The sequence below is a fragment of the Homalodisca vitripennis genome, chromosome 1 (assembly GCF_021130785.1).
Source record: "Homalodisca vitripennis isolate AUS2020 chromosome 1, UT_GWSS_2.1, whole genome shotgun sequence".
NCBI lineage: Eukaryota > Metazoa > Arthropoda > Insecta > Hemiptera > Cicadellidae > Homalodisca > Homalodisca vitripennis.
Genome location: NC_060207.1, coordinates 153,061,592 through 153,087,787, shown reverse-complemented (window position 1 = coordinate 153,087,787; position 26,196 = coordinate 153,061,592). Strand labels below are relative to the sequence as shown.

At 32.0% G+C, this 26,196-nt stretch overlaps 1 protein-coding gene across 1 annotated transcript in view; it reads left to right on the top strand.

The window, feature by feature from the left end:
* The first annotated feature begins 391 nt into the window (after positions 1-391).
* LOC124374020 (N-terminal kinase-like protein) overlaps positions 392-26,196 on the top strand; it is a 49,588-nt gene continuing 23,783 nt past the window's right edge. Inside the window, exons 1-7 of the mRNA XM_046832326.1 lie at positions 392-735; positions 11,478-11,618; positions 14,696-14,812; positions 18,187-18,401; positions 20,022-20,112; positions 21,401-21,715; positions 22,369-22,492. Coding sequence (XP_046688282.1) covers positions 622-735; positions 11,478-11,618; positions 14,696-14,812; positions 18,187-18,401; positions 20,022-20,112; positions 21,401-21,715; positions 22,369-22,492 — 1,117 coding nt within the window. The 5' untranslated portion in view covers positions 392-621. The remainder of the gene's footprint in view (positions 736-11,477; positions 11,619-14,695; positions 14,813-18,186; positions 18,402-20,021; positions 20,113-21,400; positions 21,716-22,368; positions 22,493-26,196) is intronic.

Below are 26,196 nucleotides of genomic sequence, written 5' to 3'. Positions count from 1 at the left end.
GTTTGGGCAACAATTTAGCTTTTGTGAGTTATCGTAGAGGAACTGAAACAAACAAATACTAGCAGACTGTCAGCTCGAATAAACTCAATCATTTGGTCCTACCGGTTCGATCTCATTTAAACCTCATCCATTTTTAAGCATTTATATATTTATTCGTGTCGTTATGGAAGACGTCTCATTTTAAATGTTCAAATTAATACGTATCGCAACGCTTTTAAGTTATTTTTCTAAAGTGTATACTATATTTGAATAGTTTAAATGATGGAGCAGTATTGTCGAAGTATCGCAATCGATCAAAACCAGTTGAGAAGCAATATCGAATGTCGGTGACTGCCACCCTCCCCCGACCAAATTGCAAAGATAAAAAAAGGATATCGCGTTGCTGTCGACGTTTTGTGATTGGGTCCGGTATTGTCACTGACGTTTGATTATTATTTATTTGTTGGTTGTAATAGCCTACATTGGCAGAAACAAATATCATTATAATTATTGTGATATATCGTCAATTATTGATATTTTCGTTGTCCCTATTAGGCTACCAGAATGAAGTATTTAGTATAGTGAAGCATTAATTTTGAAATAGTGAAATACACAAAATAATACAACATTGTGTTATGAATAATGTGGTCATTTTTTTCAAGAGATGTGTCGAAGGACTTCCAATACGAAATTCTTGATAAGAGTGCTTGTTTAAGTGATGATGTTATTTGGACATTACATAAAGCCAAGAAAAAGGTGAGTATTAACAATTCAACTTTCTTTTTTTGATACAGTATCTTGTATTGATTTGTAATATTAATAGTTATAAATTGAGAGCCAAATAGCCTCATAGTTATAGACCTAAGAAATAAAATCTAAGTTTTGTAACCTACTTTTAGCTAAAATCTAGTTTTTATATGCTGTCAATGTACACAACCGCCAGAGTTGCGATCAGGTAGAGTACGGTAAGAGGATCCGGTTTTCATATCGATTTGTACAATAATTGATACTTAGGGTAATATTCATTTATCGAGTTCGCGTTTATAAATCGTATCAACTTATTATCTTTAGTCATAACAACAATCAAATTTTACATTCGGTAATTACCATATTAACGGCCGTAGGGGAAAAAGGGTAGGGTACGATAAGCGGACCCGGTTTTTATATCAAAGAATATAGTCATCGATACCTAATATTCGCATCTCAAATCCTAGACTATCAATCGATATAAAAGTACCTATAGTCCTCAATAACAATCATATGTTTTAAATTAAAATATGAATTTAATATTTACAGTGATCAAACAAATTATAACCAAAATTAGGAAAACTGAAGACGACCATATATACTCCTCTCACAGTTACAGTTGTTTCTTTCCCACAAATTTCACATAATGGGTTTTTCGGTACGAGTCCAACATGTTGAAGCCACGAAAAAGCAACGTCGTGTAGTTTTCTAAAATTGACTGCCATTTTTAATAATCAGAATTACTTTTGTAAAATTGAAATATTATCCTATGTGTATTATTTTAGAGTGTTAACAGCTGTTGATATAGATTATTTAAGCTAATAGTTCAAAATAATTAATCATTCTCGATTGATTATATATCAATGGTTGTGAGTAAGTAATATCGTTTGCCAATTTCGATATAATAAACCGGATCCGCTTATCGTACCCTACCCCGGAAAAATACAAGTTTTGCGTTATACACTTATTGGAATCGTCCTATAGAACTAAAATAGTATAAGGTTTGATGGGGTGGAAATGAGAAAAAACGAATTTCTAGAACATAAAAAATTAAACAACTATTCACGTTGAGCGTCACGTGACCTTTTGTGACAATGATTCAACCTCGTGATGATGTCATCGGTTGCGCCGCCATCTTTGCAAACGTAAATGAAAAATAATACTGAAATGAGCAGTATTTTGATCCAAATGAACAATGTTTTTCTTAATTTTGAGCTACAAATTAATTACTTGTTATCGAAATGAGACGAGTGCCTCCGGCAGCACCGGCTGCCGAAGCCCGCGCTGATGTCAATGAAAGAAAAACGACTCTCGAGATGGTACCTATCAGTAAAATATCAAATTCTAGAGGGGCTGATAAATTGAAATGTAATGCAAAGGCAATTATGTAAAGTGAAAAAAACTTAATATTTAAATCATGAAAAACTCCAACATAAATATATAGATGGATATTAACAGAGAACACTTTCCATTAGTGTGTTGGTGTATATAGCTGAGCAGCAGCAACAAAAAAGTGGATTTTTAAAATTGCAACATTTAACACTTTTTTTACTAACGTACTTTTTCTAATTTTCCTATCGCAACGAAACAACAAAGTCTCCCAGTTTAAAAACAACACATGACCGCACGACAAACAAATACACTCATTATTAAAAACTCCATGTTCAATTAAAAAGGAAATAATTTCGTTTCGGTTAAAACGTAAACTCTTTACGTGCTCTACTAAACACTCCGACACACAATTCACTAGGGTTGGTCGAACTAGTGGATGGTTGATTCATAATTACGCACTCACTCAATCCAATCCGATATCTTGTGAAGCACTGACTCATGCCCCGGAGAACTCAGATAACAGATACGTTATCAGGCTGCTATCAGTCCCGGCCACAGATAATATTCAAGTAAATAGATTATCCAGACACAACACACAAACTGAACATTAAAACATTAGAAACTTAACTAGCCTACTTATGAATATACCCCCTAAAATCATGTTATTTGTCATTTACATCCTAGGGGGTGTACTATATATATTTTTTGTTCAGGAAGGTGAGCAGAATACGTTGATAACGTCAAATTCGTGATTTGCCGCCCCGGCCTTTTATCTTATAGCTACCTTACATTCAAATAGTGGAGACTATAATAAGCGGTCTACACTTGATTGCTATTATCGAAGAATTCAATATATGGGTAGGGTACGATAAGCGGACCCGGTTTTTTATATTGAAATTAGCAAACGAAATTAATTACTTAATCATAACCATCGATATAATCAATTGATACTGATTAATTATTTTGAATTATTAACTTAAATAGTCTATATCAACGGCTGTAAACACTAAAATAATACACGTACGGTAATATTTCAATTTTACATAAGTAATTTTAATAATTAAAAATGGCAGTCAATTTTAGAGATACACGTGTAGAGATACTACACGACATTGCTTTGAAAGATTATAAAACATAAATAAAATATATTGTTTTTGTGGCTTCAACATGTAGGACTCGTACCGAAAACCCCGTTATGTGAAATTTGTGGGAAAGAAACAACTAACTGTGAAAGGAGCAAATATGGTCGTTTTCAGTTTTCTTAATTTTGGTTATAATAATTTGTTTGATCACTGTAAATATTAAATTCATATTTTAATTTAAAACATATTCGATTGTTATTGAGGACTATAGATACTTTTATATCAATTGATATTCTAGGATTTGAGATGCGAATATTAGGTATCGAAGAATACATTCTTCGATATGAAAAACCGGCTCCGCTTATTGTACCCTACCCCAATATATTATCCAACTTTATTCCTGCACTTAATAGAGTTATAATAAATTACCATAATAAGAAGAAACTCGTGATTACAGTTTTAAAAACATAAATTTTACGATGACATTCAACACAACAAAACCAACTATGGCTTTGACTTAAATCTCAAAGAAACCTCAAAATATTTATACCTTGCCCAGCTTGATATCCCACTAATATTATAAATGCGAAAGTTTGAATGTTTGGATCTATTTGGATGTTTTGAGGTTTGTCCTCGAATCACACTGAAACTGCTATATGGATTGTGCTGAAATTTGGAACAGGTATAGCTTTTGGTCTGAATTAACATTTAGAGTGCTTTTTACCACCCATAACACATTAATTTCACCAAATAAAGTCAAATTCAAATTGAAAAATTAGTTTGTTTAAATTCGAATGTTATGGTAAGAACGAAACGTATTTTGACAGCTGTTGACAGCTATTGTTTGACAAACTTTCTGAAACATCTGTTTACATTTGAATTTTATCAATAATAAGTAAACAGTGCTTGATCGGTAGTGTAATGCAGATAGTAAATAAAACATTAATATATAAATTTTACTGCAGATTGCGCCAGTGATGAATTAAAATCATCTAATGCATTAAATACTGTTATAAAACTAATCTTAATGAACAAAGTTATGAATGTTTTCACATAAGTTACTTTAAACTGGTGGGCTTCCTTGACATTATGATATTACATTTTAACAATGGCTAATGGAAAAACAGAGAATTGAATACTAACATGCCTCAACGATCCATTCTTTCCCTGGCTACTGTCCAAAAAAACAAGTGTAAAGCAAAACTTTAATAAACGATTATTTTGGAAAGTTGCAAAACCTTAATAAGAATTTCCCTCTTATACCGAAAGTACATAGTAAGTAGGTAGGACTCTCCCCTAGGTTGTAATAGGCTTTTCAGTCCTACTTATGTACGTGTATTTTCCTCATCAGGACAAGGTAAACTCAACTATGTCAAAACGATTTTGACCAAAGTAGATTTCCGAGAACTAGATAATCGAACATATATAAAATTTGATCAAGGCAATATGGCAAGCTAAACTGTGACATAGTAGGTAAGTGAATTTATGGTCTTAAGTAGGCACTATTTAACCACAGTAGGCATCTCGGTCCTACGTAAGTATATATATATATATATATATATATATTTCTTCTTCGTCAGAATAACAAGGCAAACTCTACTATAGTACTAGATATCTTAGACCCGAAATATATGACAAGGACTGGATATATACGCTTTTTGACCTAAGTAAATTTCCGAGACCTGTATGATCTGAGATTTGTGTTTTCTTGATCGGGATGACAAGGCAGATTCAGCTGTGACGTTATGTATATAATTAATTAGACCCAGAAATGCTCCTACACATGCCAAACATGGTACCGGGTGAGGTTTTTAAAGTGATCCAATAGCTAACTTTTTAATTACACAACTTAGTACCACACTTTAAATTTGGAACTTGCTCATTTTAAGTTTCACTCAGGAATACACTATCACATTTTTTGAAGAAGGCCGCCATTTTCCAATATGGCGGCCAACTTTAAAATCTTTTATGGAACACCCTGTATTTAATGTTGTTTTTAGATTCTACTCTACAAAATAAGACATTTTTGCTTTTGAGAGTTTTTCAATATCTCTAATGGTTCAGGAGCTACGTGGAGCTAAGTAATATCGTTTGCCAATTTCAATATAAAAACCTGGATCTGCCTATCGTACCCTACCCAAAAATTTTAGTTACTTCTTGTTTATTGTTTACATTAAAATTACTATAACTAATAAGTTGAAATCATACGCTATCATTGCTAAGTTAATTGTAATACTAATTGTTATATCGAATTATCGTTCGGATAAAGACAATCCAACAATTCGATAACAGCAATCGAACGAGTGTAGGCCGCTTATTAAAGCCTATCCTTAAAATAATTAATATAATGCTCAAAGTGATGATCTTATAAATAATAAATGAGCTCTAATGATCAAACAAACTATTAGAACTGGAAATAGGAAAAACTCATAGATAATAATTAAATTATAACAACATAACAAACATTTTTAACAGGAAATACGAAATATGTGTAATTATTTATGTTTTCTCTTGGGTAGCAATGATTAACCGCTTTCGAGAAGTTGTTGAAGCATATTCTTTAGAAAACCGTACTTCTCTTCTGTAGAAATATTCACAGAGATGATCTGCAAGGAGGTCGGCTGATGTACCACTTTTTAAACTTTATTTCATGGTCCTCCACGAGCTTTCGACTGTCTGATATCTATATCTATATATATAAAAGAAAGTCGTGTTAGTTACACTATTTATAAGTCAAGAACGGCTGAACCGATTTGGCTGAAAATTGGTAGGGAGTTAGCTAAGAACTGGGAGAAGAACATAGGATACTTTTTATCCCGTTCCCGATTCAGGATTCCGCCCCACTGGTCTCTAAAAGTTCAGAAATAGCCGTAAGAAATGCATTGCAGCAAACATATGTTATTAAGTGAAAGAGCCTTTTCAAATTTAATCAGCTGTTCTTTGTAAACATATATAATGCGACAAAAGAAATTTATATGTTTATAATACAATTTAATTACTATTTTAAATTTCTTTACACTTATAGTTTGAAAGCATAGAGTAAGCTTAAGAGAAACAGCAAATTTTGTTTCAACTGTTTCTGCAATTACTGTTAAACATAGACTTTACTATCCAGATAATACAATTCAAATTTGACGTAAAAATTCACCTTTAACTGCAATATTTATCTAATATAAACCATGCTCATGCTTGATCAGAATAGCAATGCAGATATCAAAATTACTATCTTACGTTGGCTACAAATATAAACAATGTTATAAAACCAACCTTAGTTGGTTTTTTTTTTTTTTTTTGACAGAAGTATGGTTCTCAAAACTCCGTGTGTACATATTCTCTTGATCGAGACAACAAAGCAAGCTCAATCATGGCATCGGAGATATAACTAATTTAAACCAGAAGTGATACACGCGCAAAGCTTAAAATAAAAACCATACGCAATGTCGCTTAACATCTGAAGCTCATAATCATTAGACTGTAATAATATGTACCTAAGATATGCCTATTTTCGTTTCAAAATTACACTGAGCGCCATCATTTATTACATTGAATTCCGCGCTAATGAATTCCGACTTTTTGACTCCTGTCCACGATGGTCTAATATAGTCCAATTGTATACAAAAATCATAGAATATTGGAGAAAAATTCCAGTTATTTCACAGGTGCATATTGAGACTGTTTTAACATTTAAATCTTAAATAGATCATGAGCTTGGAGTATCTGTCAGTGACTATCATTTATCTCAGAAGGGTAATAACGACGTTTAAAAGAAATATGCTCTCCTACGTCCCAATTTTTCTGTAGAAAATCGCGTGCGAAGCCGTGGGTAACTGGGTATCTGGTTTTAATTGGTATTTTATTGAAAATCAAGAGTTTTCGTTGTAAAATTAAACGAATTTATTGGCGAACTAGCTGTTACCCGCCGCTAATCGCGCATAATTGCTTTTACTATGTAATATAAGAACTTCGGTTCTAAAGATTGCGTGCAAAGCCGCGGGTAACAGCTAGTTACCTATAAAAGCAAATACGTCTACTATATGAAAAATTGTTTATAGCTTATACAAATTAGTCATTGTTTAAAATTCAGTATTGGTTGATTATATCGAAAGTTATAATTAAGTAATATCGTTTGCCAAAATCGATATGAAAAACCGGATCCGCTTATCATACCCTATCCCTGCGATCAAGTATTTTGACATTATTAACTTATTATACTCGATGCAAAAGTTGACTTCAGCTCCAGCTTACCTTCCTCCTACTGTAGTGTCTGTAATCTCACACTGTCACAGACTTGATTCCTAGGATCGAGTCATGTTCATCTGAAGAGATCCGAAAAAAAAAGTCATTGACGAAGAAGTTTAGAATGAATTCTACATTGTTTTGACATCAGAGAAGGCTGCAGTATTATAAGCGGACACCACGGCAATCAAATCATTTATATTTCTGATAACGAGCCATATTATATTGTAGGTATTTCATATTATGATAGTTAATCTATTTTTCAGTAATAATGTAATAATGAGTTATAAACTATGGCTGCATTATGATTAACGGCCACCACGATAATTGAAAGATAAGAGCACAATAAGCGAATCCAGTTTATATCATCAATACTTATATTCATATATCGAATACAAGTCTATTGACATATCTACATATATTCATAAAAACAATCATATTTGAAATTTAAATCATTAATATAATACACCTAGTGACAATCTCAAATATTAAAGGAGGTATAATGATTAAACAATTAGAACTGAAAATACGAAAATACAAAATATGTGTAATTATTTATGTTTTTTCCTGGGTAACAATGATTAACTGCTTTCAAGTTGTCTAGAAAACTGTACTTCTCTTTTCTACAAATGATGATCTCCAAGCAGGTTGGTTACTATGCCACTTTTTAAACTTCGTTTCATGTCCTGCACGAGCTTTTAAGTGTCTATTGTTGTCTATAAAAAACTATACGTTTATTATATAAAAAAGTGTTTAAAGTTTATACAAGTTAGTCATTGTTAAAAAATCAGGATCGGTTGGTTATATCGATTGTTATAATAAGTAGTATCGTTTGTCAATATCGATATACAAAATTGGGTCCAATTATTGTACTCTACCTTTGAATTAGTGAACCAAATTATCGATAATTAAAAAACCCTAAATTATTGAATACAAAACCATTTTTATTATTGTTATTTAAAATTAATTTAATGCTGGCTGTTTTTAATCTACTATAACAACATTGTTTAATGATTTATATGGTATTTGAGTAATGGCCGCAACTAAAATGGTAATGAACTTTGTTACTTGAGTCACAACCTGTCGTTCACACACATTTTTTTAAATACTGTGAAGTAAGTTTTATTCTGCTTTTTCTATACACATATATTATTTTGGCTCGAGTGTGATAAGCGGCCACCATGACATTCGATTCATTTATTTTCTGATTTAATCTAAACTACCGAACAAACCAAATTACATTAAGCTACAGATGTTTTATATTATGGTATAGTATAGTTCAGCCATTTTATGTAGCTAAAAGTACTAATTTAATGATGAGTTAAAAAATATATATTTGTATACAAAAAGCAACTTGTAAAACTTATTTCTTATTATTTTATTATAATTCTTTTTAAGCAATTGGACATTACTTAAATACTTAACAAATTATTTTACGTTGTTTGAATTAATTTAAAAAATTATTATTATAGTACATTAAAAACATCTAGCATTAAAGTGATTAATAATGAAGTAATTATAATAAGAATGGTCATGTATTCGATTGTTTAGCTATTTCTAATCTATAATTTGGTTTGCTGATTCGATTATCACGGTAGACGCTTATTATACTGCAGCCTCAGAGGCATGAAGAGGAAAGTGAAGCTTAACTCCACATTTGCATTTAATCAACCCTTCCCACCATACCTACGTTATTCTATTGTTGAACAAAACAAAACTATATAAAGTTTTAGGAGATGCAGCTTTTTTTTTCCCCTTGGGGCGGCCTACTGCCATGCACTTAAGTCTCAAGGGCTTTTTGCGCACCCCGGAAACACACCATGAGGCCCACCAGTCTACAACTTCAGCAGTTCAACAAACCGCCGAAAACAACCTATCAAGTCCTCCTGGGAAAATTCACCACCCCTGTCCAAACTACCAAAGATGGCATACCGCTCTCTTGCTATTGCAGGGCAATCAAAGAGCAGGTGCTCAGCAGTCTCCTCCTGCTCATTACACCTTCCACAGAGCGGATCCTCCTGAAGGATGCCAACTCTGTGAAGATGCTTCCTCAGGTGACCATGCCCCGTAATGAGACCAATGGCCTTAGAAGACATTGATCTGTTTAATGAGAGAAGGTCCACTTACACTTTTATAAGCCTTCCAACATTCATTTTTCAGTTGTTTAATCAAATGACAAAATTGATTCAACACTTTTATCGATTTTAACATAGGTATGATTTCAACTTTTTAGTTGTAAAAATAACAGTAAACATCAAGAAGTAATTATTTTTTGAGGAATTTGTAAATGAAATTTATTAGAATATGAGGAATTTGTGTAAGGTAAACAATTGAAAATTCTTAGTGAATGGCCGAGAGAAGTTTTAGGAGTGGAATACAGACAGATTTTTTAGCATCTAGACCATCTTTCTGATGTTTTTTACTGCAGGTAAGTGCTCGTGGCTGGGGAGAATCCTTTTCTCCATTTTACAAAAGTGGTTACTCATTGTTATCCTAGGGAGCTATAAATACTGTAAGTTTCTCTGATATGTAGGTCTAGGCAAAAGTTGATTTAAACAATTTTTAACATTAATGTTCATTTATTTTATTCAAACATTGTGTGTATTATTTTTGTTGTGTATGTATTCTTGATGTTTACGATTATTATATAATATTAAAGTTAGATAATAATATATATTTAAGCTATCAGTTCCAATAGTTCTTATACTCCTGAATATTATTATGTAATGTTCTTTATTCAACTTATAAAGATAATTGCAATAATAAGTTACTTTTAATTTAGTTTAACTATTTTACATTTGCTTAACCAGTGTTTACCAAACTTTTTAGACTCAAGGCTCCCTTTAGTTTTGTACTACTTTCCGCCGCACCCCAACTCCTCAACTCATGTCAATAAAGTTGATGAAGAATAACAATAAAGTATTGTTAATCTGTTAACACACACTTCTTTTCCAATTTCTAAGTGGGCTGTATTTTAATTTGATGTCTGTCACATCTGAGAAGCCCGCCTCACAAAGATAGGAAGTAGTAAAGAGAATCAATACAAGCAACAATTTCCTGGCAATTTGCTGGTTCATTTTTTTCAACTTGATACCAAAACTGTAGCAAATTTGTATCGTTCTGAATCCAGTCTTCTACAATATCTACTGAGTACCTTAGGGCAGCATATTTTGATTTATTAACCTGATATGTACTATCTGGAGAGATGATTTTGAGTTATTGTACAATATTTACAGTGCTAATAGTTCTATTATATGATAACATCTCATTAACTTCACCCTGTATATTGCGTGTAAAATGTTGAATTCCTTGTTATGTGCTTTATCAAAAGAAGATTTTTCTTTTATCTCTCTTTGAAATTGACTATTTTACACCTTCCTGCCATATTCATAATTTGGAATGAGGCTAATACTGTTTTCAGAGGACAAAAGCAGCACTTCAATACTTAATCTTGAAGCTACATATCTTTTTGTCTTATTATCAACAACATTTATTAAGTTTATACATTTTTCTCCAACTTTTTTAACTTTCTTTAATTAAAACTTTCTTTAAACTTTCTTTAATTAAAACTTTCTTTAAACTTTCTTTAATTCTGCAAATATATCCATCAACAATGGACTTAATGTCAATTTTGAGAGCTACATAGCAAACCTTGTTAGCTAACTGAAGATGAAAAATAAATAGGAGTTCTGTTGGTTGAGTATTATCAGTATATTTTCATTTAATACCTGAAAACAAGTATTATTCTTAACCAAGCCAATTAATTTATTCTTTTTAAATAATGGATTAACATTCATTCCTATGTAATTCAAGAAGTTTTTCAGATATATCCATATAATATTTTAATTAAAATATTGGATTGAACTACCTCATTCCACAAAAAGGATAATCCTTCTTGTCATAGGAAACAATTAGTTTAAATTAGGAGAGATAGGTTAACATTTAAGGAAATTAAGAATAAATTATCGTACAGTTTAGTTCATGGCCCTTTCTTTTTATTATTGCCATTAGTGATGTATCTTAATATGGAGTTATGTAATGAAATTTTTTTGAAAATAATGTAAATTTTGATTTATTTTGAGAGTATTTGAATATTTTCAGGGCACAGGGGAAGAAGTATCAGTTTTTGTGTTTGATATAAAAAGTAGTAATGAAGTACAGTTGGAGTTGGCGAGGTCAGCAGTGAAAAGACTGAAAACACTTCGCCATCCGAGTATACTCACCTATCTGGACAGTGTTGAGGTGAGTTTAGGAGTAGAGATAATACTAAACACTTTCTTATAGTAAAGATCCAATATTTTGAAAGGCCAGAAGAAAGTCATAATATCAGAGTTTGCTGCACTTCCATATATAGAAAAAGTAGGATTGGAGGAGATGTATTTGAGCTTAGGTATATGATATATATGTAAAAATTTGTTGAGCATCTAACTTTGTTTAAGATGTTTTCGATCGTAATATGTGAAAGGCCATAAAAACTAACCAAATTCCATATACTATACATTTTTCTAAGCTAATGAAAACATAGAAGGTACAATTTTAAAAGGATAGTAGGATTTTGGACATTTGTCATTTTTATATGTTACAAAAATAGAACACTTTGTCTCTAGGATTGATGAATGTTTATGAGCAGCAAATAAGTGCAAAAGAAATAATAGGATACATTCTGAGTCAGAAAACGAAGACAAAGAAAATGTTGCGTTTATGTTTATTCTTTATGTGCTGGGATAAAAAAAAAGAATTCAGTAGGCAGAAAATACTTTATTACAGTATTTGTTGAGAACCCAAAAACAGACAAGTTCTTGTAATTAACAAACCAAAAATGGCATACAGAACTCAAAAACCAATATTTACAGTATAACATGCTCTTATAGGAATGTACGTATAGGTGAGATTGAAAGACCACTCCACGAGGAATGGAGTCACAATGTTCACGTCATAGGTCCAACCATGTCGGACTTTTATTTTAAAAATTGTTTCACAATTTAGTACTCGTTTTGTAGTTACTTATACAACAAGATCAGAATCTGCACCCAGAACATTAAGAAGTTATTAACCAAAACCTAGCGGCCAGACCAGCGACATACCCGCCCATCATTTTTTCATGCCATGGTGGAATTTCATTGAACAAAAAAAAAAACTACACTACGAATTAGTATTTATTTGTACTAATTTGTACAGCAGTGTCAGAAAACATTATTATTTAAAAAAAATTAAGTATACAGTGGATGATCAGTAATGTAATGCATATAGCAAAGTAAAAGTTACTCTTTTACTTTTACAAGGCTATTCAGAAAGTAAGGAACGTTTTGGAATTTAAAGAACTAAGTACAAGAAAAACATTTTATTATATACATGCGAGAGAGGAACTAAATACTACTGTTCTACATAATCACCATAAAAATTCAGGAAATTATCATAGCAGTGGACAAGCTTTAAAATTTATGTGTCATAGACTTCTGCTGCCTGTGATCTCAGCCATTAGTGATGCTTACCTTGAGCTCCTCATCATTGTCAAAATGCTGTGTTGCTAGCCAGGTCTTCGTTTTCGAGAACAAGCAAAAATCACTTGAGCAAGGTCAGGACTGTAGGGGATGATGAAAACTTCCCAGTTGAATGAGTTCAAGAGATCTTGCATACATTGTGCCGTGGTCGGGCTTTATCATGCAAAAGCAAAATTTTGGATGACAATTTTATTCTGACAATCGTTTGACATTGTTAAATATAGTTTATCTTTTAAAAAGTCAATAAATGGTTTTGATATTTCATGTAAAATTTGTATTAAAATCTGTTTTTATGTAATTTATTTTTTAAGTGAATGGCCTGATGTAATTGAGTAAAGGAATTATAATCAACAGAAAAGCTAATTTTCTTCCAGGATTAAATTGCACTACTTTTTTAAATCTCTTCATGATGAGATAACTGATCGAACAGTTAGGAAACAAATCAATGTAAAAAACTACGAGATTAGAGAAGCATTTCATTATATTCCTTATAATATATATATATATGATATTATTTTAGTTTACATTTATCTTTTAATTTCTCCTAATAGATTTTTCATTAGTTCAACTTTTGCTGGGATGTTTATACAGTATAATGGTTTGTTTATGTTTCGGTAAAGCTGTCATTCTACTTTGAAAGCATGTGGAAAACATAAACATGCATGACGTTTCGTCACACGAAACAAGAATTTTTCCGCCATTCAAAACATACATCCATAGCCTGCCAAAAGAAGTAGTCACTTCAAAAATGGGCAGCATGGAGATGTTCCTGACGCTGATTGAGGTGCCGAGCATGAGCACATCAATGTATACACAATTGAATTGGTATAATTTTCTATATATAACATCTGACATTGTCATGAAATCACAGTGATTTAAAGTAGGTAACTTAGGCACTTTTTAATTAGGTCCAAATATACAAGGGTGAAGATAAAAAATATGAAATTTTAAAGAATGTATCAGTTATAAGTTCAGAGAGTGATATGTTTTTTTTATCCATTTATAACTTATGAAAATTCTATTATTTTAATTATAATTGCTTAATGTGAACAAGGATAATGCAATTTAATTTTCAATTCAGTTCAATAAACTGTAACCATGAGTATTGCCATAAGTCACTGGTTGTTGTTGAAGTCACTGCAAAATCTGTTCACATCTGGCGGTGTTTAGGAAATTTTAGTGTCTGGACATTGCTCTCAATTCTCATAAACAACTGTCCAAAATGGGTCGTGAACGTAGGGATCTGCTTAGACTTGACAGCTTTCCTGTCCAGCACTGGTATTCAGTTCTCATGAATGGTTGTCAGACTCTAGTTATAAAACCACTAGTGAAAGTACTTGCGTTGAATTAGACTAGCAATTTTTATAGTCAAGCACAACATTTGCACTATTTGTTATCAATGTAAACTTTAGTTTAGACCAGACAGGTGGCCATCAAACTGTTGGTATTAGATGATGACAGAATACTCCGTGCAACTAACCCATTCACTAATTAAAGAGCAATTTCTAGCATTTATTTTTATCTACATCGTCACACACAGCAGATGGGTAGAGAACTGATCTTGATAGCTGTTGTGTTATTTTGCTATTAGTAGACCTAGTAATGATCATTCATGGGTGAAACTATTTGGTGAACAGTTGTTTTCAGAAATAGTGTTTTAATGTAGCAAGATCTGTAGATGGCAAATTTTGTTGTAAGCCCAATAGATATAGACTAAATTATTCAGCAGGAAAATATGAATGTTCTTCAGTCAATTTACCGCCTATTGAATTTTGATGTGAGCCAATTATAAGTTATGTTAATTTGCTATGATTTCAGTCAGATAAAGTGCTATACTTGGCTACAGAATATGTAGAGCCTCTGTATGAGCATCTCTCTACTCATGAGGATCAGCAGAGAGAGCTCTACCTGGGTTGGGGAATCTTCCAGATCACGGTGAGTACGATCTTAATATTTACTTTATTTCGTGATTGATGTTACATTACACATTTAAGTCATTAAATTGGAATTATTCTGTTGTGATATCACAAAGGGGACCCGGAATGCCCATCTTGGTAATGTTAATAAATAGCCTAGTTTGATAAAAACTACTGGACATACTGAATTGCATTTTTTACTGTGGTTTAAGCAACTCTACATACACATACTAAGTTTTTTTTATTTTACGCTTTTGCAAGATAACGGAGAAAAACAATTTTTTGATCTTATTTCAAAGTTTTCACTTATTTTTTGTTTTTTTTATTTATAAAAATAAAAATGTTTCAGTTTTTACGCCATAAAAAACTCAGCTTATGTGGAAAACTATTATACACACTAGGTAAAAATTTCAACTCAATATCTATTGTAGTTCCTGAGAAAATGGTTTTTTATGTTAAAAAATGAGATTTGCGGAAAACTGTAAAAAAACAAAAAATATTCATTTTATCAATTACATCAGTACGTTCCAGCCTCATAAGCAGGGGTTTCTTCGTCATTTTCCTCCAGCCTTCTTTTCTGCAACCTATTTTTCCTTCTTGCTTGTCTCATGAAGTCTGACACTGCTTCCAATGAGTCCAATAATTTCATCGCGGTTATTGTGCGAATACCTGGTTGAAGACCCATTTCATGTAGGACTCTACATTTTGTAATGTGTCCATCATTGTAACTGACAACTACTTCATAGACTCCAATTTCAAGGGTTTTTAGAGTAACCAAATTATTTTTTGGAATCCTAGCCCATATGACACTATTGAGACTTTCGTTGACATTTTGCGTCTTGCCATGTAAACATTTCTTTAGTAGGTTTTGGTCAACTAGTGCCTTGAAGGTTGGCTTTATTCCAGGCATTATAGCCTCTGGCATAGCATTATGCCATTAATATTTCTTATTAAGCATTATTAATAGTTTACACAGGTAATAATTTGAAGCGCACGCTTATATTTGAGCCAAACGTGCACAAAAAACATATTTTAACTAATTATTGTGAGATAAATATGTTATTATAATTAGAAGTATTATATATAAATAAACTCAGAATGAGCCATATTTTCATTAAAAAATATAAAATAACAATTGATAAAAAATAATTTTTTGGGTTTCCGGGTCCCTGGAATTATTAAATAAGTATTCAATTTAATTGTTTTAATGAGAGTATATTGGAAGTGATGAGATACAAAAGTGAGAGCCTTGAGGCAGCCCCTCTGCTTCGGCTATGATGGTATAAAAGCTTTGATCTTATCTGATCCAATGTCTGAGTTTAATTACTATAGCAATAATTAAATTTTCTGTAAATTAAATTTTGATTCTGATTATATAACTATATATTTAATATTACTAGAGAATAGTTGGATCATATTAATTTAGTTGCATGCATATTATTTATTTTTTCAAAGAAACTCAATCTGAAAACATTAATAGATACAAGTACAACTCTTTAAAATACGAGGTGGTACAAAAAGTTCCTGGACTGCACTTACCATTTTTTTTTTACTTGACGGCAAAAGCCGGGATGCCAGTAGCCTCTGCCGCAATAGCTGCTGAGTCATTGTGCCGAATTTTGTTGTTGTGAGTGGTTAAGTTATGTCTACAAGTTTTGCTTTGTTGTTCTGTGTTATTATTACATAGCAATTTTTGTGATTTCTGATAAATTTGATCAAGATTTGCTTTAAACTTAAGAAATCACCAACGGAAACATTTGCAATGCTTCAAGAAGCTTTTGAGGAACATTCACTGAGCAGAACACCTTTTCGTTTCAAGGCTGGCAGAACTTGTTAAAGATGATCATCGTTTAACCCTAGAACACTACCGTGTTTTGATATACGTTTGTTACTACCAATACGTAAATTTTACATAGCATGTTTATTTTTGTTTTTTAGGTTATGTAAAGGTTTATTTTCATGCCTGTGTATTGTGTTTGTGTATTTTCTTGCCTATGTATTTACTTAAGGTGATGATGCGTGTGTTTAAGCGTGTGTGCGTGTGTATAACGCGTGCATGTGTGATACATGGTGTTTTCCTAACCTTATCTTCATATCTACAATGCCATAGAAACTCATCCTTTCCAAAAAGCCTACAAATTGTCTAATAACTCCAAGACTTTTATTTACCAAAAAACAACCTAAAGTAGGTTTAGTTACTTATTTTACTATACACACTTATATGTAAAATATACGTATTTTGTTTATCAAGCAATACTACCGCTACGTAAAATTGACGCACTGCCTAAATAAAAATCAATATTGAGGTAAGAAAAAAGAACTACACACACCCTTACACTTCGGAGGACGAACGACCATTGATCAGTAGAAGCACTGCCCAAAGCTTAAACCGGATGGTTGGGGGGAGAGTAGGTGTGACTATAAACATGACGCATATACGTAAAACTTACGCACTGTAGTGTTCTAGGGTTAAGGCGCCCTTTCATGGGCAGAACAGATGAAGTTGTTGGAACACTACGGCACCTCATTCGTGAAGAGCTATGGAAGCTATCAAGAAATATTAACTGAAAATCTTGGCAAGCATCGAGTTGCCGCAAAATTTGTGCCTCGATTTTTGACTGTTGATCAGAAACAGCGACTTGTTGATGTGTGTAGTGAATTCAAAGAGACATCTGATAGTGACCCCACATTCATATTCAGGATCATAACTGGTGGTAAAAGTTGGTTTTATGGTTGTGATCCAGTAAATAAACAGCAATCATCAGTGTAGAAAAGTCAACAATCACCAAGACCGAAAAAAGCAAGACAAGTGACAACTGCAACAAAAACAGTGCTTGTGGTTTATTTGGACATTTAAGGTATTGTCCATCGCAAGTTCATGCCACCTGGTGTTACAGTGAACTCTGATTTTTGTTGTTACGTTTTGAGGTGTTTGATTTGTGAGAAGACAAAACTGGCTATTGCCTCACAACAACGCTCCAGCTCACGCTTTCATGAAAACAAAACAATTTTTGGCCAAAAACATCAGGATACTGTTCCACATTCTGCCTATTCACCAGATTTAGCCCCTTGTGACTTTTCTCTTCCTAAAACGAAAATTCATAATGAAGGTCACGTTTTTGACAGTTTCAAAGACGTAAAAAAAACGCAAGTTCTCTACAGCTTACCGGAAAAGCTTTTTTTTATACTTTCCAACCAAGAGAAACATGCTGAGTTCATTTACTATCTCAAATGGAGCTTATTTTGAAAGGGATAACAGCCAATAATTGCCCAGGTAAGATAACAAAAATTAGCAGACCTAGTCTGGGAACTTTTCACCACCTCGTACAATAATAAAATGTGGACTCAAAATTGATCTGTTGATTGTTAATTTTTCCTGTATTGTATATCTAGAGGGCTCTGAGTTTTCTCAATAATGACGGAAATCTACGGCACAACAACGTTAACATCTGGTCAGTTTTTGTGAACAATGCGGGTGAGTGGAAACTTGGTGGCTTCGAGTACTTGAGTCCGGAATTGGATTTACCTGTGAAAATCTTGCCTGGTCTAGAGAAGTATGACCCACCTGAGAAATCAGATTTCAGCAAACAAAAACAAATTACAAAATGGTAAGAAAAATGTGATATTCAGGTAATAATTATTTTATTAGCTGTAAACTATTATTTTTTTTTTTCATTTATATACAAGAATTTAAAAAAATCTTATTATTCCCGAGAACAGCAGAGAAGACAGTTGAGGGAGTCTCATACGGATATGTCACTTAGCCTTAGCCAACCATATGCTGAGATATGCTATGTTGCAAAATTCTCCACCCGCTGAACAGACACAGCTTGACGGAAGGATCTTCGTGATTATTAAACCTAGGCGCTCTGAAACATACTAGAGCTGCTCTTAATCAGATTATATGTAATAAGGAGTGGATATAGCTGTTGATACAAAATTTCTATAAGGCCAAATTTAAGGTAATTAATTATTGACCACTTTTATATATTTGTATACAGAATATGTACTTATTTTCTTCCTTAGTATGATAATTTTTATTTTTATTGCCAGACTAGAGTTGTGTACAAAATTAATAGGAATTTTTCATGATTGTTACAGATTCATAATTTTACATTATTCTGATACAAACATAACGTAACTAACGATGTTTGAAATGCTTTAACTAAAATTATATACAGTATTTTTTTACATTATTACAAAACTAAATAATAACACATTTACAAGTTTGAAATAAGCAGACATTTCTTAGGATTTAGTATATTTTATTAGCTGTAGGGTAGTTGAAATTTATATTTAATATCGGTTAGTGTTAATACACATTTGGAGTACAAAATGTGTGAAAATATGTTGAGTCATAAATTATTAAATTTTAAACAAATTAAATTTTGTATTAAATGCTTAAGTATTTTAAACTTGTGAATAATAAGCTCTGTTATTGTTATTGTCCTTTACCTTAGTCTGCACTGCAACAACATAAATATTTAAAATGTGCTTGTATTTGATAGTAATTGTAAAAGATTTATGAAAGAAAAATAGATTCTTTAATCCAAAATTATAAACTTCAAAATATTAAAGATATTCTGTTTTTATATTTACTACAAAACATCTGAGAGATATGAAAACAAGCAAGATTTAATGGCATTTAACAACAAATTTCAATAAAGATTTCTTGAAATATGGTCATATTAATAACTTATTAATCATTGTTAAAAGAGTTGATTCAAAAAAGTGTATAATATAATGAAATTTATTACATTGTACTGTATTCTATGTCATGGAACTTATAAAAAGTTTTAGTAACATTTATATTTAAGGGAATTAAAAAACTCAAGAATGTCAGAAACACTTGTATACATTTTTATAATGAAATTAAAGACAGTATGGTAGCATTATGATGAGAGAATTTTTGCCAGGCGTCAGGCGATGTGGCAACAATGATGATGCTATGCGCAACTATTGGCCGGATCCCAGCTGTGTTCTTTGCTGCACTTGGATTAAGTTGTTTTGTATATGGTAGTCCTTTATTTTTTTTATAATAAAGCCATATTAAAAAAACATATTTAGAGACAGTGTATAATGATCTTAACTAGTATTATAATTATTCTCTTTGTAACTCGTGCAATAGTAGTATAATGCATTTAAATGTGCCTGTACGTTGTAGTAATTGTAAATTATTATGATTCAAATGAAAAGGAATGACCTGTGAAATATGTATATGGTTTTAGCTCAACAGACATGTGGGGACTAGGATGTTTGGTGTGGGAAATATACAATGGACCATTACCAAAGAAAACATCTCTTAAAACAATTGACAAAGTAAGTATCAATACTTCTGTCTTTCACGTTTAAAAATTTGCTTAAAAATTTAGAATACAAAATTTATTTATTTGTGAATGTAAAGTCAAAACAGACATTATTTATAAAATAAATTAAAATCAATTAAATAGTGTTATTTTTTATTTATGAACTTCAAGAACTCGTGATTGTGGATATAATTCCTGTTAGAAACCAGCAACTCAGTAATCTTGATTTCTCTCATTCATGTAGTTTGATTAGGAGAGCGTTAGATAGTCGTATTTCAAAATTCAATAGTCTCTTTGCAAATAATGCAGTTCAGTGAGCTAGTAGATTGATAATATGTTCGTATCTGGTTTTTTGACCATGGTAAATATCTCGAGTCAAGTTGAGATTGGCAGCATACATGAAAATCCAAGTATGTAAAGAGATATGACAGTTTGTTTAGATTTATGTAGGCTCTCTACAGCTGTCTTGAAGTGCGATGTTGGCCATAGTTCTTACTAACTGTTTCTGTAAGACTACAACGTGTTATAAATTGTTTAAGGATGCCCAGCATAATATTACCACCAAATCTATTTCTGCTTTCAAGTAATGTGTAATGGGCTATTTGATTTGATTCTTCTTGAAGCAAACTGTGCTTTGCTGAGATATTTACACAAACTGTTTATGTGATTATTCCAACAGACACAATCATCCAGTGTTGGTGAAAGGTGCTATGTAATATAAGAAATTTGAGTCATCTGGGATTGTTACTTGGTCCTTGTTTCTTCCGGAGACAGTGTGTTGTGTCTTTGATTCATGAAAAACAAGGTCAGATCCTAAAACAGAGCCATGGGGTGCACCTTGAGATATACCCTGTGGTGGTGATGTTCTTGTTCCGATTATCTGCTATATTGTCAGTACCTGCTCCCAGTTCTTGTACCATAGTAGTGCTGTTTCCTTAATATTCAGTGATTTTATTTTAGCTGTAACTTTTCAATAATCCAAGCAATCAAAGACTTTTAGCAATCAATTTTAGACTCTTAAAATGAAAAAATATTCAGCTTGTAACTAAAAACCATTCCTTACTTATTAAAATAGGATAAAGCAATGTATTTTTAATAAATATTATATAAAATGTTTTATTTTAAATTGAGTTTTTGCAAGACAGCCATTAGTTTACTACTTTTTTTCATTAAACTATGTAATGTCTACACTATACAAAATTTTGAATTTAAATGTAAGAACCTTAGATACTTATGTGTCAATGTAACATATAACAACAGTTTATATTTGTTAATAAGGTTGTTTGTTGTTGTGATGACAGATTCCGAAGTCATTAAGCAGTGTGTACAGTGAGCTAGTAGGAGCTAATCCCAGTAATCGACCAAATCCTGCAGATGTCATTACTCGGGGGCGTCGGAATGGGGGTTTCTTTAAAAACGAACTTGTGGATGCACTTTTATTTCTTGAGGAGATTCAGATCAAGGATCGCAATGAGAAGAACAGATTTTTCAGTGCATTGACACCTCATCTAGATCACTTTCCTCAGCATATTTGCCAACACAAGATACTGCCACAACTTATCACAGCATTTGAATATGGAGATGCTGGTGCTGCTGTTCTGGCTCCTATGTTCAAGGTTAGTATCTCTGTGGCCTCGACAGAGTGTAGAGACATATCTGCAAATAAGGTTTGTTGATGAATGCACTAATTTATTTCTTGCCAATCAGTGATATTGTGTTGAAATGAGTCACTTGCAAGTTGAAATGCATTCATTATTAATTCCAGCCCTCAGAAAACCAATATACTTGCTTTATTTACAATGAGTGTCTCCAGATTTGTGTTAATAATTTATTATTAGCTGTTTTTAATAATAATGATATAAGTATTTAAAAAATTAAATATAGGTTATAATTGGCAATCGAGTTGTAGCTAAAAATACAATAAAGATTAGGTTTGGTTTTGCTTTATTTATTTATATATATATATATTTTTTTCATTAAAAAGTTTGTACCGAAAAACATTTACTACTGAAGAATTATTTTAATCTTTCTTAACTGCATCTTTAGCCACCAGTCTAAAAGGTAAATAAATAGTTTTTGTTTTAATGGCAACATCGTTGTTGTGTTTTTTTGGGTTCGTTTTTATTAGCAAAATTGGAACCTAACATAGTTAATTTGAATATTATGTCAGTCAATTTTATGATATCGTGTCAGGTAAAGTAATGGCTAGAAATGAAATTATTTTGATAAATATGGATGTACGGGATTGCACATTGTAATTGTACGACAGTTGGGCAGATTGCTGAATGAGGCAGAGTACCAGCGTAAGATTGTGCCATGTGTCGTCAAACTGTTTGGCTCCAACGACCGGGCGACACGAAGTAGATTACTACAGCAGCTGGAGCATTTCATTGGTACGTCTCACAAGAATACCAATTCTTGTTGTTGTTTCTTGTTGTTGGTACTAGGAATGGATCGGACTGGTTTTATAAAGTGATGATGGGATTGGATAAGAATAATTCTTTCCTGTATATAATAATTTCCAATATATAATAATTTCCTCACAAAATTCAATATTAGAAACTGATAGCATTTTCTTTTTCTTTTAAAATAAAAAAAACTGTATTTTTTTAACTTAAAATTTTTCTTATAGGTTTGTCCAGAAATAATACAAAATTGTTTTCTTTTTCCATTTAATTGTAAATACTTTAATTAACATACACTCCTTTATTTTAAATCTAGAAATAAAGTAAGGCAATTTACAAATCATCGATTACTTCAATTCTTTTTGCCAATTAAAATTCTTTATCAAGACATAATTTACTCCCACAATCTCGAACTTTTAGCATTTTTTATTGTATATAAAATAGGTTATATTTAAACACAATTAAAATAATTTAAGGTGTTCCAAAGAACAATTATTATAAATTTTAGCTTTCATCATGAATATAATTCTCTTTATTATTGTTATTGTTGTAGTGTTATTGTCGTTCGTACATCATAAAAATGCATCTTTGTAATGCAATTGTTTCTATTGGGTCAGATTGCGTATTATCTTGTGTTACAGTTTTTTTTACTTTCTTAAGTTGTTTTTATTCTATGACGGTTTATATTTTATTAGTGCTGTAACAAAAGTTGCACTGCCTCAGCTGCACTGTGTTGCTTTGTTCATTAACAACACAACACATTTGTATGCACCGCGATAACCAACTAGAAATTAGTAGTGAGGAATCAAATTTTTGCCAATTGAGTTTTGAGAATAAAGGATTAGTATTAAAAAACTACCTATCTTTGGAAATATGTATATATGCTGTCCATCGGAGTTTTTCTTGGTGCTATATCTGTGACTCTAAAATTTTCCATGTAAGAGACAGCCTAAACTCTTAAGAAGTGCACTTTTGCAATAGGGTTCTTACGTTTTACATAATTCACAGTATAAATAATAAGCATTCAGTTCACTGATCCGAAAAGTGAAAAAAGATTTTTGGTTGCATTTGACAGTTTTTTCCAAGTAATTATACGATACCATCATGTAACTTTTACCCACAAGCCCACGTTTGCGTTGTCGTTCAACACACATTCAGGTTTAGTCATATGTTTATGACATCTAGTGTCAACAGATACCATCTATGACTATAATTGACAAGACGGTGATTGGATGCTTATTACACCACTTCAAAATTATCTGTGTGACGTAATGCAACTTCATCTTTTTTAATTTTCTTGAGTTAGCATGGGATATTTTTCTTGTGAGTTTGAGCCAAGCAAATACTAGAGGGCTAGAATACCAATTGTCCATATACGCTTTCTACTATTCAACTATGGTCTCATCAAAGTTTTCGTTACTTTAGCTGTTACTTCGCCTTCACCCAAATCGTCATTGTTTTTTATCGTCATGTTAGTCCTATGTACACAATAAAATTAAGAAAATTGTCCATTTTGCAGCCACAAAAAAGTTTTGATTACAAATACCCATAACTAAATTTTGGTTGGGGAAAAGAACGGTGCTGAATTTCCTTCTCAATGTTTCAATTATGGTTCGAATTTCGTACAACTTCTCTTTGCCTGTGTCATTACAAATCTAGCAAGTGGCACAGCAAGAGATATCGATCTTGTGAATAGGTTTTAGAAAATATTGGAGTTTCTATGAGGAGGCTAGTAGACTAATATTTTGTCACTGTATACTTTACAGTGAGCTGTGAGAAGGGTTAAGGCAATAAAATACATTTCACCTGCACACATTTGAGTCTAATTATTCAGTTCAGAGTGTTTTTACAATCCTCCCTCATGGTATTTATTTGTTTCTACCGCTTTGAGAGAAACAAAATTAAAATCAAGTATTTCATGGGATAAAAGATTTCTTTCCAATAAATACCGTGAAAATCAAAGAAGACTCAAAGTTGTTACTCGGATTAGGCTGAAAGTCTCCATCATGGTACCATTTACAAATAGGACAAACTCGAGTTTTATTTGGTAAATCTTCTGCTACTTCATCTATTATATAACAAATATCATTGTATGTAATCTCAGTGTCATTAGTTGTGTAAGGTGACTCATGAATTAATGGGTTCATCAAAGATGAATTTATGACATTCAACATGTTTTCTTCGAAATCATCACTAGAGTCACTTTCTGAACCAAAAGATGTGTATATGATGCGATAACATTACCATAGTTGTCGTGTAGCAGATCATCTTTGTTAACCCTACATCGGGCGCTAAACGGAGTTTTCCTCCGTGTATTTTTTATTATTAAAAATAGTACTACTTTTCTGATGTTGGCAGTCGTTTCCCGCAGTGTACTTCACGAGCATCTTTCGGGGAAGCGAAACAATAGCTTCCCGCTTATCTTTGTCAAAATCTGTCAGTATGAGGTCTACTTCCGTGCGAGACTGGACGATTCCTCCGTGAGCGCCCGATGTTGTGTTTGTAGTGCTTGGACGAAATCTCCGTGAGCGCCTTATAGTGTTTAGTTTTTATGGAGTAGCCTAATAATCCGTGTGCGCCTAAATGTGTGACCTGTGATGGTTTCTTTTTAAGTTTTATAATATATGTTATTTGAATTTTGTGAAATGGAGAATGAAGACGAGAGACTTGTCAGTACAGTACCCGTGTGCTAGGGAACATTTCAGTACTGTTTATGGAGTGAACATTGTCGTTATAAGAACCAGAAGGAAAATGTTTTGAAACTTTGTGTAGTGTTTAAAAATATTTTTAGTAAAGAATAAATTTTGATTTTTGAGTAATAATTGACATTACAATTGTATAATATCCCAAGAATTGAAGTAAGTTGTTTTTGTAAGAAGTTAAAAACTAAGTTAATTTCCATATATTATTACAGTAGGTTAAACATTTTTACAATTAATTGCATTATTCCTTAAAATAAATCATGTTGTTATTATACAATATCATTTTTTAAGATTTTGAATTTCTTATTTGGAAAATTCATTACATAAGAGAGTAATTTTTATTTAATTTCTAAAACTGAATATATTACATTGTAATTAAATCTGTATGAATATTTAAACAAATAAAAACAGTTTAAACGACTATGATATCCATTATTCGCTAACCTGGAAGAAACCTCCGTGAGCGCCTGATGGTGTTTCTACTTTTAAGCGCCTGATGGAGGGTTAATAGCACCATGATCGTTCAAAATCAAACTGCGATCATGTATAGCAGCACTTCGATCAGCATAATTGCCAATAAATAAAGATATAAACTAATAATCACTTAAAATGATACTACATTACAGTTTGCATATGACAATAAAGTACCCATAAAAGTTTCAATAGAAATGGATTTAGTAAGCGGCATGAATAGACAAAATAGTTCATGGAGCAACCACGAGATAGCTATATGAGAGGTGTTGATTCAAATAACTATGATAGAAGTAAATATGGTGATTACTAGAGGGCAGTTATAGCATATAAGGAACAGTAATAGGTACAAAATACACAATAGATATAATTAGAAAACACATTGTATTGGGACGTTTTGAGACATCATTACTCAACTGAGAACAAACGTCTCAAGACATCAGGTTAAATAGTTTAAAGTAAAGTGGTTGTTGTTGACAATAGTTTTACTGTTCCCAGATTTATCCAACCCGTGGATGA